Source organism: Bufo gargarizans, chromosome 2, assembly GCF_014858855.1.
Source record: "Bufo gargarizans isolate SCDJY-AF-19 chromosome 2, ASM1485885v1, whole genome shotgun sequence".
NCBI classification, from domain to species: domain Eukaryota; kingdom Metazoa; phylum Chordata; class Amphibia; order Anura; family Bufonidae; genus Bufo; species Bufo gargarizans.
This window is the reverse complement of record NC_058081.1, coordinates 584075048-584090814: the sequence shown is the minus strand read 5'-3', so window position 1 is coordinate 584090814 and position 15767 is coordinate 584075048. Positions and strand designations below refer to the sequence as shown.

General features: G+C 47.4%; 1 protein-coding gene across 1 annotated transcript in view; it reads left to right on the top strand.

Moving 5' to 3' along the window:
• LOC122926163 (solute carrier family 22 member 7-like) overlaps positions 1 to 15767 on the top strand; it is a 124931-nt gene that overhangs the window by 89723 nt on the left and 19441 nt on the right. The window contains exons 7-9 of the mRNA XM_044277542.1: positions 10483 to 10697; positions 13117 to 13219; positions 13642 to 13848. Coding sequence (XP_044133477.1) covers positions 10483 to 10697; positions 13117 to 13219; positions 13642 to 13848 — 525 coding nt within the window. The remainder of the gene's footprint in view (positions 1 to 10482; positions 10698 to 13116; positions 13220 to 13641; positions 13849 to 15767) is intronic.

The following is a 15767-nucleotide window of genomic DNA, read 5'->3' as shown; positions in this document are numbered from 1 at the left end:
TGACAAGATTGAACAGTTGAACCACCATCTTATGCATCTTGTGATATCTTTTCAACAAGTGTTATGTACATGGACTATCTGCTGCGGAGGCGGCAGTGTTTGTGGCGAAACCAACCTCGCCACTGGGTTTTGGAGAGGGCTGTTTAACAGCCTCTTGCCTCAGGATTATGGCCCATAGTAACTGTAAAGGAGAAGACAGACCGGCCGCACAGCTTAAATCTGTCTGTAGAATTGTATTTTATGTTATTATGCGTTCGGTTAAATTGTATGTTATGTGAGGGCACCCAGATAGCTAATATTATTGTATTCGTGTATTCTGAGTGCCATTCACCTAATGATATGCACTCAGACTTGAGCTATCTGGGGATATGTTACATGTCTGTGTTTGCTGTGGGGGTGTGACATTGTGTGTTTGGGTGGTGATGTCTGTCCTGTTGTCTCCACATGTGTATTGGTGATCTCCCCTTTGTCCTGAGAGATAATTGGATTGCCCTCGGTTGTCTCCCAGGCAGAGAGGAGGAAACCATGATGCATTGTGGGGATGTGTTGTATCTGTTCTGTATTTGCAAAACTGGAATAAAAACCAGGCTGGGTGTGCCAGCACTGCAGACCACTGCTGACCCTCAAGACGGAGCCTTGTCTCGTTATTGGGGGGATTCCCTGTATGCTGTTAGAGACTGATTGCCAGGAGTGTAAGCGGATTGTATACTTTTCCTGTTCGTCTGCTGGCAGCTATTCGCGAGGTTCCAGTTTGGAGTGCTATTTTGTATCCAGTTCGGGAGGTTGGTGTTCTGCAGTAGCTGTGCCTGTCTCTCAGAAAGGGGCATATCGTCTAAACGGATTTTAACCCCTTGTCTGCTGAAACGGTCCATTACATTGGTGGCAAGCAGCGGGATCGTTCCTACAGCCAGAAGGACAGCTACAGGAGACACCATTTCTGTGGATTCTACAATTTAAGGGCAACGCATGTCTCAGTACAGCGACCCTAAAAGCACCAGGATGGAACCAGCAGTGGAGTACAGATACTCTGTGGAGGAATTTGACCGTATGATGTGGTTGCGGCTGAACTTCATTAGCTGCAAGTTCTTTCAATAGCTGCAAGTTCAATTCATTAGCTGCAAGTTCTACCTTCAAGTACTACATTAAGTACAGTGAAGAGATATTGCAGGAGACTGAAGAGATATTGCAAGAGATTGGCTTGGAGTTTGCAACTGGCTCATCTGTGTGTTCTTTTGCTAACCATTGCTTGAGAAGAGGTAAGGAATTTATTCAGGTGTTTGCTATTGTGCGTTTGCTAATGAGCCTGGCTCATTGAGGCGTTACATTTATTTTTTTTTCTCCTCTTTAAAATGGCAGACTTGGTTCAGTGCAGGAATTGTTGTGCATTTATTTCATGTTCCACTCTTTGGCGATTCGGATGCTGTCAGATCTGTAGACAGTTCTCCTTACTGCAGTTCTCCTTTACATTATAAAAAAACCCAGAGCAATGAAGATAAGGAAATCTACAAGATTAGGCAGAAAGAGGCCAAGCAAGTTATAAGAACTTCTAAAGCTCAGGCAGAAGAAAAACTAGCTCAGTCTATGAAAAAAGGGGATAAGACATTCTTCAGATATATAAATGAAAAAAGGAAATTAAAACAAGGAATAACTAAATTAAAAATAAAGGACGGAAGGTATGTAGAAGAGAATAAAGGGCTAGCCGACTGCCTTAATGAATACTTCTGTTCAGTTTTTACAAAAGAAAAAGAAGGAGAAGGACCTCCACTAGAAAGGATGACTAATAAATCGTCTGATGCATGTGTCTTTACAGAGGAAGATGTTCTAAGTTTGCTGTCTAAAGTGAAGACAAATAAGTCACAGGGGCCGGATGAGATACACCCAAAATTATTAAAAGAGCTTAGTGGTGAGCTGGCAAAACCGTTAACAGATTTATTTAACCAATCATTAGTAACAGGAGTCGTCCCGGAAGATTGGAAATTGGCAAATGTCGTGCCCATTCACAAGAAAGGTAGTAAGGAGGAATCGAGCAACTATAGACCAGTGAGTCTGACATCAATAGTAGGCAAATTAATGGAAACCCTATTAAAGGATAGGATTGTGGAACATCTAAAATCCCATGGATTGCAAGATGAAAAACAGCATGGGTTTACTTCAGGGAGATCATGTCAAACAAATCTTATAGATTTTTTTGACTGGGTGACTAAAATAATAGACGGTGGAGGTGCAGTAGACATCGCATATCTAGATTTTAGTAAGGCTTTTGACACTGTCCCACATAGAAGACTTATCAATAAACTGCAGTCATTGAGCATGGACTCCCATATTGTTGAGTGGATTAGGCAGTGGCTGAGTGACAGACAACAGAGGGTTGTAGTCAATGGAGAACATTCAAAACAAGGTCATGTTACCAGTGGGATTCCACAGGGATCTGTACTGGGACCAATTTTGTTTAATATCTTCATAAGTGATATTGCAAAAGGCCTCGATGGTAAGGTGTGTCTTTTTGCTGATGACACAAAGATATGTAACAGGGTTGATGTTCCTGGAGGGAAACGCCAAATGGAAAAGGATTTAGGAAAACTAGAAGAATGGTCAGAACTCTGGCAACTGAAATTTAATGTTGATAAGTGCAAGATAATGCACCTGGGGCGTAAAAACCCAAGGGCAGAATATAGAATATTTGACACAGTCCTGACCTCAGTATCTGAGGAAAGGGATTTAGGAGTAATTATTTCAGAAGACTTAAAGGTGGGAAGACAATGTAATAAAGCAGCAGGAGATGCCAGCAGAATGCTTGGATGTATAGGGAGAGGTATAAGCAGTAGAAAGAGTGAAGTGCTTATGCCGCTGTACAGAACACTGGTGAGACCTCACTTGGAGTATTGTGCGCAGTACTGGAGGCCATATCTCCAGAAGGATATAGATACTCTAGAGAGAGTTCAGAGAAGAGCTACTAAACTGGTACATGGATTGCAGGATAAAACTTACCAGGAAAGGTTAAAAGACCTTAATATGTATAGCTTGGAAGAAAGAAGAGACCGAGGGGATATGATAGAAACTTTTAAATACATAAAGGGAATCAACTCGGTAAAGGAAGAGAGCATATTTAAAAGAAGAAAAACTACCACAAGAGGACACAGTTTTAAATTAGAGGGGCAAAGGTTTAAAAGTAATATAAGGAAGTATTACTTTACTGAGAGAGTAGTGGATGCATGGAATAGCCTTCCTGCAGAAGTGGTAGCTGCAAATACAGTGGAGGAGGTTAAGCATGCATGGGATAGGCATAAGGCTATCCTTCATATAAGATAGGGCCAGGGACTATTCATAGGATTCAGATATATTGGGCAGACTAGATGGGCCAAATGGTTCTTATCTGCCGACACATTCTATGTTTCTATGTTTCTATGTTTCTAACTTCTTCGGACCCAATCCAGCTGAGAAATACGTGAAGTTCGTGAGGAGTCTAGTGTTCAAGACCCTACTATACCGGGCAGAAGGTGACGGTCAGCTGCCACGTTGGGTGGACCTCCATCGGAAGTTACAGTTGCGGGACAGTGGGAGCCCAGTCTCCATTCCCCAGCGGCAGTGGGAAGTGCAGGGAGGGGAGAGCAGCGGCCTCCCTCCCCAGCGGCAGGCTGAGTTACAGGGGGCAGAGGTAGTTGTTCCTGCCCCCCAGCAGCAGCATGATTTTTTGGGAATTGGGAGCCTAGTCTCCATTCCCCAGCGGCAGTGTGAAGTGCAGGGAGGGGAGAGCAGCGTCCTCCCCAGCGGCAGGCTGAGTTACAGGGGGCAGAGGTAGTTGTTCCTGCCCCCCAGCAGCAGCATGATTTTTTGGGAATTTGGAGCCTAGTCTCCATTCCCCAGCGGCCGTGTGATGTACAGGGAATTGGGAGCCGAGTCTCCATTCCCCAGCGGCAGGCGGAGTTACAGGGGGCAGAGACAGTCGGTCCTGTCCCCCAGCAGCAGCAGGATTTGTTGGGAACTAGGAGCCTAGTCTCCATTCCCCAGCGGCAGCTTAACGCACCAGGGGGAGACAGTAAGCCCCACAACTGTGCAGATGGGACCGTGGTCTCTGCACTCACAGCACAGGGGGTAGGGACAGTCGGTCCTGTCCCCCAGCAACAGGGCTGTTTAGCCAAAGAGGAGACAGTCGGTCTCCCCCTCAAACAACCAGATCTCCAGCCATCTCTGCAGGGATACCAGGAGGAGGAGGTAAGCGAGCCCTCCCCTTCCCAGCTACTTCCCAACCGAGTTCTGGGGGCAGGGGATGAGCCTGCAATACCCACGGATCCCTTCCCAGCGGAAGAGCTGGCATCTGGGCAGAGAGCCGCTAGCCTCTGCTCCACCAACCCCCTTGTTACAGGACTGGCTTGTACCCCCCTCACCCCAGTGGAAGAGCTGGCATCTGGGCAGAGCACAGTCTGCCTCTGCCCACCAAGTACCTACAGCTCCAAGCTGGAGAACCACAAAGCAAGGAGTAGCAGATGCACACTCAACAGCTGGGGACCTACAGAACAGAGCCAGGCCCCAAAATTCAACAGGTCCAGTATTGGGTTGTGGGTGGGCTGCCAGACTAACTCAGGTACCGACCGGCGTGAGGTCAGGTATCTGGTTAGTCTTTCCTGGGGGGGGGGGAGATGTGTGGCGAAACCAACCTCGCCACTGGGTTTTGGAGAGGGCTGTTTAAAAGCCTCTTGCCTCAGGATTATGGCCCATAGTAACTTTAAAGGAGAAAACAGACCGGCCGCACAGCTTAAATCTGTCTGTAGATGTCACAACCAGACAGCTGAGAAGCTCTGACAGAGGTCTTTCAGAACCTCCTCCTTGACTTTGTTGTGGTATTCAGTTTCTCATCTCGTTAGCCTCTCTCAGCTGTCATGTGTTGGACTAATTGCTTCCCTTTAAATTCCTCCCCAGAATGCTTTTCTGGGCGGCTTATATTTCTTCCTGGAGTGTGTGTGCACGCTGGTCTTGTTCTCCTGTCTGATACAAAAGCTAAGTGTTGAACATTTATCTGTTACTTTCTGTTTGCTGGATCCCAGGTGACCCTGACTCCCTCCGTATCTTGTGTAGGGAGCCGGTGGTCGTGTCCCCTCACTATCGTAGGGTGCTCAGGGGTTATATAGTCAAGGTACGTGGATATGCAAACCTCCACCATTCGGATCTTTGCATAGGCTGAGCAACCAGGGAAAGTGCCAGGTCTTCTGCAGGGGTTCCCCCTTGGTTCCTTAGTTTTTGGATCCAGCAAGTCATTTATGCATGTTGCTTTGCCTTGTTTCCTGCACACCGTCCGTGACAATAGAATTGTATTTTATGTTATTATGCGTTCGGTTAAATTGTATGTTATGTGAGGGCACCCAGATAGCTAATATTATTGTATTCGTGTATTCTGAGTGCCATTCACCTAATGATATGCACCCAGACTTGAGCTATCTGGGGATATGTTAAATGTCTGTGTTTGCTGTGGGGGTGTGCCATTGTGTGTTTAAATGGTGATGTCTGTCCTGTTGTCTCCACATGTGTATTGGCGATCTCCCTTTGTCCTGAGAGATAATTGGATTGCCTTCGGTTGTCTCTGGGACAGAGAGGAGGAAACCATGATGCATTGTGGGGATGTGTTGTATCTGTTCTGTATTTGCAAAACTGTAATAAAAACCAGGCTGGGTGTGCCAGCACATCAGAGCACTGCTTGACCCTCAAGACGGAGCCTTGTCTCGTTATTGGGGGGATTCCCTGTATGCTGTTAGAGACTGATTGCCAGGAGTGTAAGCGGATTGTATACTTTTCCTGTTCGTCTGCTGGCAGCTATTCGCGAGGTTCCAGTTTGGAGTGCTATTTTGTATCCAGTTCGGGAGGTTGGTGTTCTGCAGTAGCTGTGCCTGTCTCTCAGAAAGGGGCATATCGCCTAAACGGATTTTAACCCCTTGTCTGCTGAAACGGTCCGTTACAGTGTTATATGAAGAAAAGTTGAAGTTAATAAGGAAGTTATTTCAAGCATTTGGTGTGCTCTTTACACCTACTGTTTCCATAGAACGAATTCCATAGAGGAATTACAGAGTAATAGACAGTCTGGTTAGACTAAAAGTCAGAGATATCAAAGCCAGAGAGGCCTACAGAGATACAGAGATGTCTGGGGAGAGGTAGAGAGCCTGCAGAGAGACTGAGTGGCTGGTGGTAAAAGCCAGAGAGGCCTACAGAGATACAGAGATGTCTGGGAGAGGTAGAGAGCCCTGCAAAGAGACTGAGAGCCTGGTGGTAAAAGCCAGAGAGGCCTACAGAAATACAGAGATGTCTGGGGAGAGGTAGAGAGCCCTGCAGAAAGACCGAGAAACCTGCAGAGATAAAGGGAGCCTGGGGTCATACAGAGAGTCAGAAAGGTCTGCAGAGAGATTCATAGAGGCCCATGTCTCCCAAGTGTCCATCTTTTTTACCCAAATTCCCCTGTCCTTCTTTGATCCTTAAATGTCCCTCTTTTTGACCTGGGGAATTAATGTAGAAATGTGCATTAATACATTTACTAAATTGCTCCTTACTAAACTCTCTGTCTGGTTTCTACCTGTAGATTAGACCAGAACTTCATTATTTTGTGCAATTTGGACCTTAAAATATCTATAACCCGTTGATTTATGAAACCTAGAAACATAGAATGTGTCGGCAGATACGAACCATTTGGCCCATCTAGTCTGCCCAATACACTGAATCCTATGAATAGCCCCGGCCCTATCTTATATGGAGGATGGCCTTATGCCTATCCCATGCATGCTTAACCTCCTCCACTGTATTTGCAGCTACCACTTCTGCAGGAAGGCTATTCCATGCATCCACTACTCTCTCAGTAAAGTAATACTTCCTGGTATTACTGTTAACCCTTTGCCCCTCTAATGTAACACTCTGTCCTCTTGTAGCAGTTTTTCTTCTTGTAAATCTTCTCTCCTCTTTTCCCTTGTTGATTCCCTTTATGTATTTAGCAGTCTCTCTCATCTCCCCTCTGTCTCGTCTTTCTTCCAAGCTCTACATGTTAAGGTCCTTTAACCTTTCCTGGTAAGTTTTATCCTGCAATCCATGGACCAGTTTAGTAGCTCTTCTCTGAACTCTCTCCAAAGTATCAGTGTCCTTCTGGAGATATGGTCTCCAGTACTGAGCACAATACTCCAGATGAGGTCTCACTAGTGCTCTGTAGAGCGGCATGAGCGCCTCCCTCTTTCTACTGGTAATGCCTCTCCCTATACACCCCAGCATTCTGCTAGCATCTCCTGCTGCTCTATGACATGGTCTGCCTACCTCTAAGTCTTCTGAAATAATGATCCCTAAATCCCTTTCCTCAGATACTGAGGTCAGGACTGTATCACTGATTGTATATTCTGCTCTTGGGTTTTTACGTCCCAGGTGCATTATCTCGCACTTATCAACATTACATTTTAGTTGCCAGATTTTTGACCATTCCTCTAGTTTTCCTAAATCCTTTTCCATTTGGTGTATCCCTCCAGGAACATCAACCCTGTTACAAATCTTTGTGTCATCAGCAAAAAGACCCACATTACCATCGAGGCCTTCTGCAATGTCGCTGATAAAGATATTAAACAATATGGGTCCCAGAACAGATCCCTGAGGTGCCCCACTGGTAACAAGACCTTGGTCTGAATATACTCCATTGACTACAACCCTCTGTTGCCTGTCCCTCAGCCACTGCCTAATCCATTCAGCAATATGGGAGTCCAAGCCCAAAGACTGCACTTTATTGATAAGCCTTCTATGTGGGACAGTATCAAAAGCCTTACTAAAGTCCAGACAAGCGATGTCTACTGCACCTCCGCCATCTATTATTTTAGTCGCCCAATCAAAAAAATCTATAAGATTAGTTTGACATGATCTCCCTGAAGTAAACCCACGCTGTTCTTCATCTTTCAATCCATGGGATTTTAGATGTTCCACAATCCTCTCCTTAAGTATGGTTTCCAGTAATTTCCCCACTATTGATGTCAGGCTTACTGGCCTATAGTTGCCCGATTCCTCCCTACTACCTTTCTTGTGAATGGGCACAACATTTGCTAATTTCCAATCTTCTGGGACGACTCCTGTTGCCAGTGATTGGTTAAATAAATCTGCTAATGGTTTTGCTAGTTCGCCGCTGAGCTCTGTTAATAGCTTTGGGTGTATCCCATCAGGCCCCTGGGACTTATTTGTAGTAATTTTAGACAGTTGACTTAGAACCTCTTCCTCTGTAAAGACACATGCATCAAAAGATTCATTAGTCTTCCTTCCTAACTGAGGTCCTTCTCCTTCATTTTCCTTCATAAAGACTGAACAGAAGTATTCATTGAGGCAGTCAGCTAGTTCTTTATCTTCTTCCATATACCTTCCTTCTTTTGTTTTTAATTTGGTAATTCCTTGTTTTAGTTTCCTTTTTTCATTTATGTATCTGAAGAATGTCTTATCGCCTTTTTCCCTGACTGAGCTCATTTCTCTTCTGCCTGTGCTTTAGAAGCTCTTATAACTTGTTTGGCCTCTCTCTGCCTAATCTTATTATTTCCCTGTCAGCCTCGTTTTTTTTTTTTTATATAATTCCTAAATGCTATCTTTTTGTTTTTATTGATTTTGGCCACTTCTGCTGAGTACCACAGTGGTCTCTTCCTTTTTTTGCTTTTACTGACAAGCCTAATGCAATTTTCTGTTGCCTTCAATAGTGTCACTTTTAAGTAGTCCCATTTCTCCTGGACTCCAATGAAACTGTTCCAGTCTGATAAGGAATTGTGTACCACTAATCTAATTTTAGAAAAGTCAGTTTTTCTAAAATCTAAAACTTTTGTTTTTGTGTGGTATGACTCAGTCACTGTACTTATAGTAAACCACACTGACTGGTGATCACTAGATCCCAAGCTTTCCCTACAGGAATATCCGATACCAAATACCCATTTGTGAATACTAAATCTAAAATGGCCTCCTTCCGGGTTGGCTCCTCCACTACTTGCTGTAGAGATAATCCCAGTAGGGTATTTAGAATATCTGTACTCCTGGCAGAACTAGCTATTTTGGTTTTCCAGTTTACATCAGGAAGATTTTTACTCTTTGTGATTTTTAAAAGTTGGGAGGTGTGGATGCCTATGGGACAGAGGACTGCAGGTAGAGGTGGAGAGGCATTATTTTACTGATTCCCCTGTGCCCAGTGGTATTAATGTTTTCACTGCGGGCCTTGGCAGGATTTTGGACAGGGTTCAGAGAAGAGCTTCTATCTTCTCCTCAGTGGAGTGAGGAGGCAGTAGAGGAACATGTGTCGGTGCCATCTTGGATTTCAGGAGCTACTCCGAAAAAGTCAGTCATGTTCCCGGTCTCCTGTGTTAATCCATTTCTTCTGGTCTTTGGAGGAGATGGTGGCAGGTGAGTGATCTTGGCGGAGTCGGGGAGTAGGTGTTTGTGCCTCAAGGCTGCTATAATGAGCTGCAGTGAGACCAGCCTGACACAGAGCGCAGAGATTAAGCGTCCGTTCTCCGGCTGGGCTGCGTCCCAGAGTCGATTCTTATTGACACTGAATATTCAGGATATGCAGCTTGGTCTTTCCTTCCACTTGTTTTGAGCGAAAAGCTTTTTTAAAAAAAAAACAAATAAGAACAGAAAAAAAGAGAAATCTCTGCCTGTAACTGTTCCGTACTTACCTGCCCATGGTCCGGCGGCGAGCCAGGCGTCTCGCCTTGCAGTGTGGCCAGGGCCATTCCATTGCTGTGGCAACCAACCAACCGGCCTGTCAGTGGGGAGATGCACGTCTCCAGCATCACAGGCAGCTTCTGGCCACTGGTGCCTGTGATTGGTCATCTTAGCCTCACCAATGTGCATTAGTATTTTTCGATCCCCAGTTTCCTGATTCTTTGATTGTCCCTGACCTCGCTCCTGACCACTGATTATTCCTCTGACTGTCCCCATCTGGTATTTGACTCTGTGTTTGTACCTTGTCTTGGTTCTGTCGTATCTCTCTGGTTGGGACTCTGGCCTGATTCTAACTTAGCTTTTGGTGTCTGATCTGGTCCTGATGTTGCCTGACTTGTGGTGACTTCTTTTCTGCCTACAGTACTCAAGTGCCTCACTAGATTTATTCTTCTACATTTAGTCAAGTGTGAGCCGGACTTTAGGGTGGAGAATGCAAGTAGGTGGGGAGAGTGGTGCGGGTGGAATAGAGGGCTGCACCGTTCCCTACCCTGGTGACAGTAATATAACGACAGCTCGCAGCATGAATGAGTGAAAGTGGTGGTGGCCGTCTGTTCTCAACTCACCATGAAACCTGGAGCACCTACCCATTAGAGATGGAGACAGCGTCACATCCCACATCTGAAAATGGGGACCGCCACTAGGTGACTGCTGCTGGCAACCAATAATCTGGATGTCATAACTCATAAATCTGGAATTCCCCAAGTCATAGACGTGTCCCCCATAAGTCTGCACAAGAAAACCCAGCTGTCCTCACGCCCTGGTGGTGGCTTTCTTCTCCTGCAGGTTCGGAGTCGCCTTCAGTTATTATGGCATCAGCTTCCAGGTCACCGGCTTCAGCCTCAGCCCTTTCCTCACTCACTTCATCTTTGGTGCCATCGAGATTCCAGCAAAGCTAGGACTCTACCTCCTACTGGACCGCATTGGGCGCAAACAGTGCCAAGGGGGGTCCCTGATTATCACAGGCGTCTCTATAGGACTCACGTGCCTCATACCTCCAGGTAACCTCACTACTATCCCCCGTATATCCTCACATACCTCACAACTCCAGGTATCCTCACTACTATCCCCCGTATATCTTCACATACCTCACAACTCCAGGTATCCTCACTACTATCCCCCGTATATCTTCACATACCTCACAACTCCAGGTATCCTCACTACTATCCCCCGTATATCTTCACATACCTCACAACTCCAGGTAACCTCGCTACTATCCCCCGTATACCCTCACATACCTCACACCTCAGGTAACCTCACTACTATCCCCCCGTATACCCTCACATACCTCACACCTCCAGGTAACCTCACTACTATCCCCCCGTATACCCTTACATACCTCACACCTCCAGGTAACCTCACTACTATCCCCTGTATACACTCACATACCTCACACCTCCAGGTAACCTAACTACTATCCCCCCGTATACCCTCACATACCTCACACCTCCAGGTAACCTCACTACTATCCCCGATATACCCTCACATACCTCACACCTCCAGGTAACCTCACTACTATCCCCGATATACCCTCACATACCTCACACCTCCAGGTAACCTCACTACTATCCCCCGTATACCCTTACATACCTCACAACTCCAGGTATCCTCACTACTATCCCCGATATACCTTCACATACCTCACAACTCCAGGTAACCTCACTACTATCCCCCGTATATTCTCACATACCTCACACCTCCAGGTAACCTCACTACTATCCCCCGTATATTCTCACATACCTCACACCTCCAGGTAACCTCACTACTATCCCCCCGTATACCCTCACATACCTCACACCTCCAGGTAACCTCACTACTATCCCCCGTATACCCTCACATGCCTCACACCTCCAGGTAACCTCACTACTATCCCCCGTATACCCTCACATACCTCACACCTCCAGGTAACCTCACTACTATCCCCCGTATATTCTCACATACCTCACACCTCCAGGTAACCTCACTACTATCCCCGATATACCTTCACATACCTCACACCTCCAGGTAACCTCACTACTATCCCCGATATACCTTCACATACCTCACACCTCCAGGTAACCTCACTACTATCCCCCGTATATCCTCACATACCTCACAACTCCAGGTAACCTCACTTCGATCCCCGATATACCCTCACATACCTCACACCTCCAGGTTACCTCACTACTATCCCCCGTATACCCTCACATACCTCACACCTCCAGGTAGCCTCACTACTATCCCCCGTATACCCTCACATACCTGACACCTCCAGGTAACCTCACTCCTATCCCCGGTATACCCTCACATACCTCACACCTCCAGGTAACCTCACTACTATCCCCGGTATACCCTCACATACCTCACACCTCCAGGTAACCTCACTACTATCCCCCGTATACCCTCACATGCCTCACACCTCCAGGTAACCTCACTTCTATCCCCGATATACCTTCACATACCTCACACCTCCAGGTAACCTCACTACTATCCCCCGTATATCCTCACATACCTCACAACTCCAGGTAACCTCACTACTATCCCCGATATACCCTCACATACCTCACACCTCCAGGTTACCTCACTACTATCCCCCGTATACCCTCACATACCTCACACCTCCAGGTAACCTCACTACTATCCCCGATATACCCTCACATACCTCACACCTCCAGGTAACCTCACTCCTATCCCCGGTATACCCTCACATACCTCACACCTCCAGGTAACCTCACTACTATCCCCGGTATACCCTCACATACCTCACACCTCCAGGTAACCTCACAACTACCCCCCGTATACCCTCACATGCCTCACACCTCCAGGTAACCTCACTTCTATCCCCCATATACCCTCACATACCTCACACCTCCAGGTAACCTCACTACTATCCCCCCGTATACCCTCACATACCTCATACCTCCAGGTAACCTTACTACTATCCCCTGTATACCCTCACATACCTCACACCTCCAGGTAACCTCACTACTATCCCCTGTATACCCTCACATACCTCATACCTCCAGGTAACCTCACTTCTATCCCCGATATACCCTCACATACCTCACACCTCCAGGTAACCTCACTACTATCCCCTGTGTACCCTCACATACCTCATACCTCCAGGTAACCTCACTTCTATCCCCGATATACCCTCACATACCTCACACCTCCAGGTAACCTCACTACTATCACCCATATGCCCTCACATACCTCACACCTCCAGGTAACTTCACTACTATCCCCCATATACCCTCACATGCCTCACACCTCCAGGTAACCTCACTTCTATCCCCTGTATACCCTCACATACCTCACTACTATCCCCCGTATACCCTCACATACCTCACACCTCCAGGTAACCTCACTACTATCCCTTGTGTACCCTGACACCTCATGCCTCACTGTAGCTGCTGTAACCTTTGCTGTCATTTGTTTCAGGACACTGGCGCTCCCTGGTGGCCATCATAGGGAAGGGCTTCTCGGAGGCGGCATTTACTACAGCGTTCCTTTTCACAGCTGAGCTGTATCCGACTGTCCTTAGGTTGGTAAACGCCATGTCGTTCCTGTAAGGCTAGGGCTACAAGGCGACATTTATTGTAAGGATAGTCTAGGGTCAATCTCAGCTTTCGGTAAAAAAGGTGGTAAGAAATTAGAACATGGCTGCCCTCCTCTCATCCATGTGTCTGGTCTTCATTTGAATGGGTCTGAGTTGCAATACCAGTCGCAACCATGACACAGGGGGGGGCGTTGTGTGTGGATAGAGGCAGCCATGTTCTTCTGAACTTATACTGCCTATTTAGTAATTGTATCTTGCAATATGACATCATTCAGCGTCTTTGGTGCCCCTGGTGGTCATGTTGGTCTTCGTTCTGTATGTGAGCTCAGTTGTAGACACTCTTGTGGGGACGTCTATTGTGGATGCTGAGGGTTTTTATGCTAATTCTTGTCCTCTGCTTTCTGCAGGCAGACTGGCCTGGGCTTCTGCTCCTTCATGACCAGGCTGGGCAGCTCTGTGGCCCCTCTGGTCATCCTGCTGGAAGACATGTGGCCGTTCCTGCCCTCTGTGGTCTTCAGCTCCATGTCCCTTCTGTCCGGAGTCGCTGCTTTCTTCTTAACCGAGACGTGTAAAGTGCAGTTACCAGAGACCATCCAGGAGGTGGAGCTGAACGGGTAATGTATGTGAGGGAGCTACTACTCCCAACAGAGCAGAGGTAGAGCGCCCCAGTATATCCCGCAATGAGAAGATAGTTACCCCCAATATGACTTCTACAACAACACTTTTTGTCCATTTCAAGACCCTCTAAAAAGACAACATTCCCCATTCCAAATACTAACCTGATTTGCTTGTATGAGGAGGTGAGTAAAAGACTGGACAGACGGGCGGCTGTGGATGTAATGAGGTAAGTAGTAACCTGGACAGAGGGGCGGCTGTGGATTTAGTTAGGTGAGTGGAAGCATGGACAGAGGGTCGGCTGTGGATGTAGTGAGGTGAGTAGTAGCCTGGATAGAGGGGCGGCTGTGGATGTACTGACGTAAGTAGTAGCCTGGCCAGAGGGTTGGCTGTGGATATAGAGAGGTGAGAAGAAGCCTGGACAGTGGAGCGGCTGTGGATGTAGTGAGGTAAGTAGTAACCTGGACAGAGGGGCGGCTGTGGATGTAGTGAGGTGAGTAGTAGCCTGGACAGAGGGGCGGCTGTGGATGTAGTGAGGTGGGTAGTAGCCTGGACAGAGGGGCAAAAGTGGATATAGTGAGGTAAGTAGTAGCCTGGACATAGAGGCGGCTGTGGATGTAGTGAGGTAAGTAGTAGCCTGGACATAGAGGCGGCTGTGGATGTAGTGAGGTGAGTAGTAGCCTGGACAGAGGGGCGGCTGTGAATATAGAGAGGTGAGAAGAAGCCTGGACATAGGGGCAGCTGTGGATGTAGTGAGGTGAGTAGTAGCCTGGCCAGAGGGTGGCTGTGGATGTAGTGAGGTAAGTAGTAGCCTGGACAGAGGGGTGGCTGTGAATATAGAGAGGTAAGAAGAAGCCTGGACAGAGGGGCAGCTGTGGATATGGTGAGGTAAGTAGACGCCTAGACAGAGGGGTGGCTGTAGATGTAGTGAGGTAAGTAGTAGCCTGGACAGAGGGGCGGCTGTGGATGTAGAGAGGTGAGAAGAAGCCTGGACAGAGGGGCGGCTGTGGATGTAGCGAAGTGATTAGAAGCCTGGACAGAGGGGCAGCTGTAGATGTAGTGAGGTGAGTAGAAGCCTGGATAGAAGGGTGGCTGTGGATGTAGTGAGGTGAGTAGAAGCATGGACAGAGGGGCGGCTGTGAATGTATTGAGGTAAGTAGAAGCTTGGACAGAGGGGTGGCTGTGGATATAGTGAGGTGAGTAGAAGCCTGGACAGAGGGGCGGCTGTAGATAAGGTAAGGTAATTAGAAGCCTAGAAAAGATGGGCGGTTGTGGATATAGTGAGGTGAGTAGAAGCCTAGACCGAGGGAAGGCTGTGGATGTAGTGAGGTAAGTAGAAGCCTGGACAGAGGGGTGGCTGTGGATGTAGTGAGGTAAGTAGAAGCCTGGACAGAGGGGTGGCTGTGGATGTAGTGAGGTGAGTAGTAGCCTGGACAGAGGGGCGGCTGTGGATGTAGTGAGGGAAGTAGAAGCCTGGACAGAGGGGCGGCTGTGGATGTAGTGAGGTGAGTAGAAGCCTGGACAGATGGGCGGCTGTGGATATAGTGAGGTGAGTAGAAGCCTGGACACAGGGGCAGCTGTGGATATGGTGAGGTAAGTAGAAGCCTAGACAGAGGGGTGGCTGTGGATATAAAGAGGTGAGTAAAAGCCTGGACAGAGGTGTGGCTGTGGATGTACTGAGGTAAGTAGTAGCCTAGACAGAGGGGTGGCTGTGGATGTAGTGAGGTAAGTAGATGCCTGGACAGAAGGATGGCTGTGGATGTAGTGAGGTAAGTAGTAGCCTGGACAGGGGGGCAGCTGTGGATGTAGTGAGGTAAGTAGAAGCCTGGACAGAGGACCAGCTGTTGATATAGTGAGGTGAGTAGAAGCCTGGACAGAGGGGCGGCTGTGGATATAGTGAGGTAAGTAGAAGCCTGGA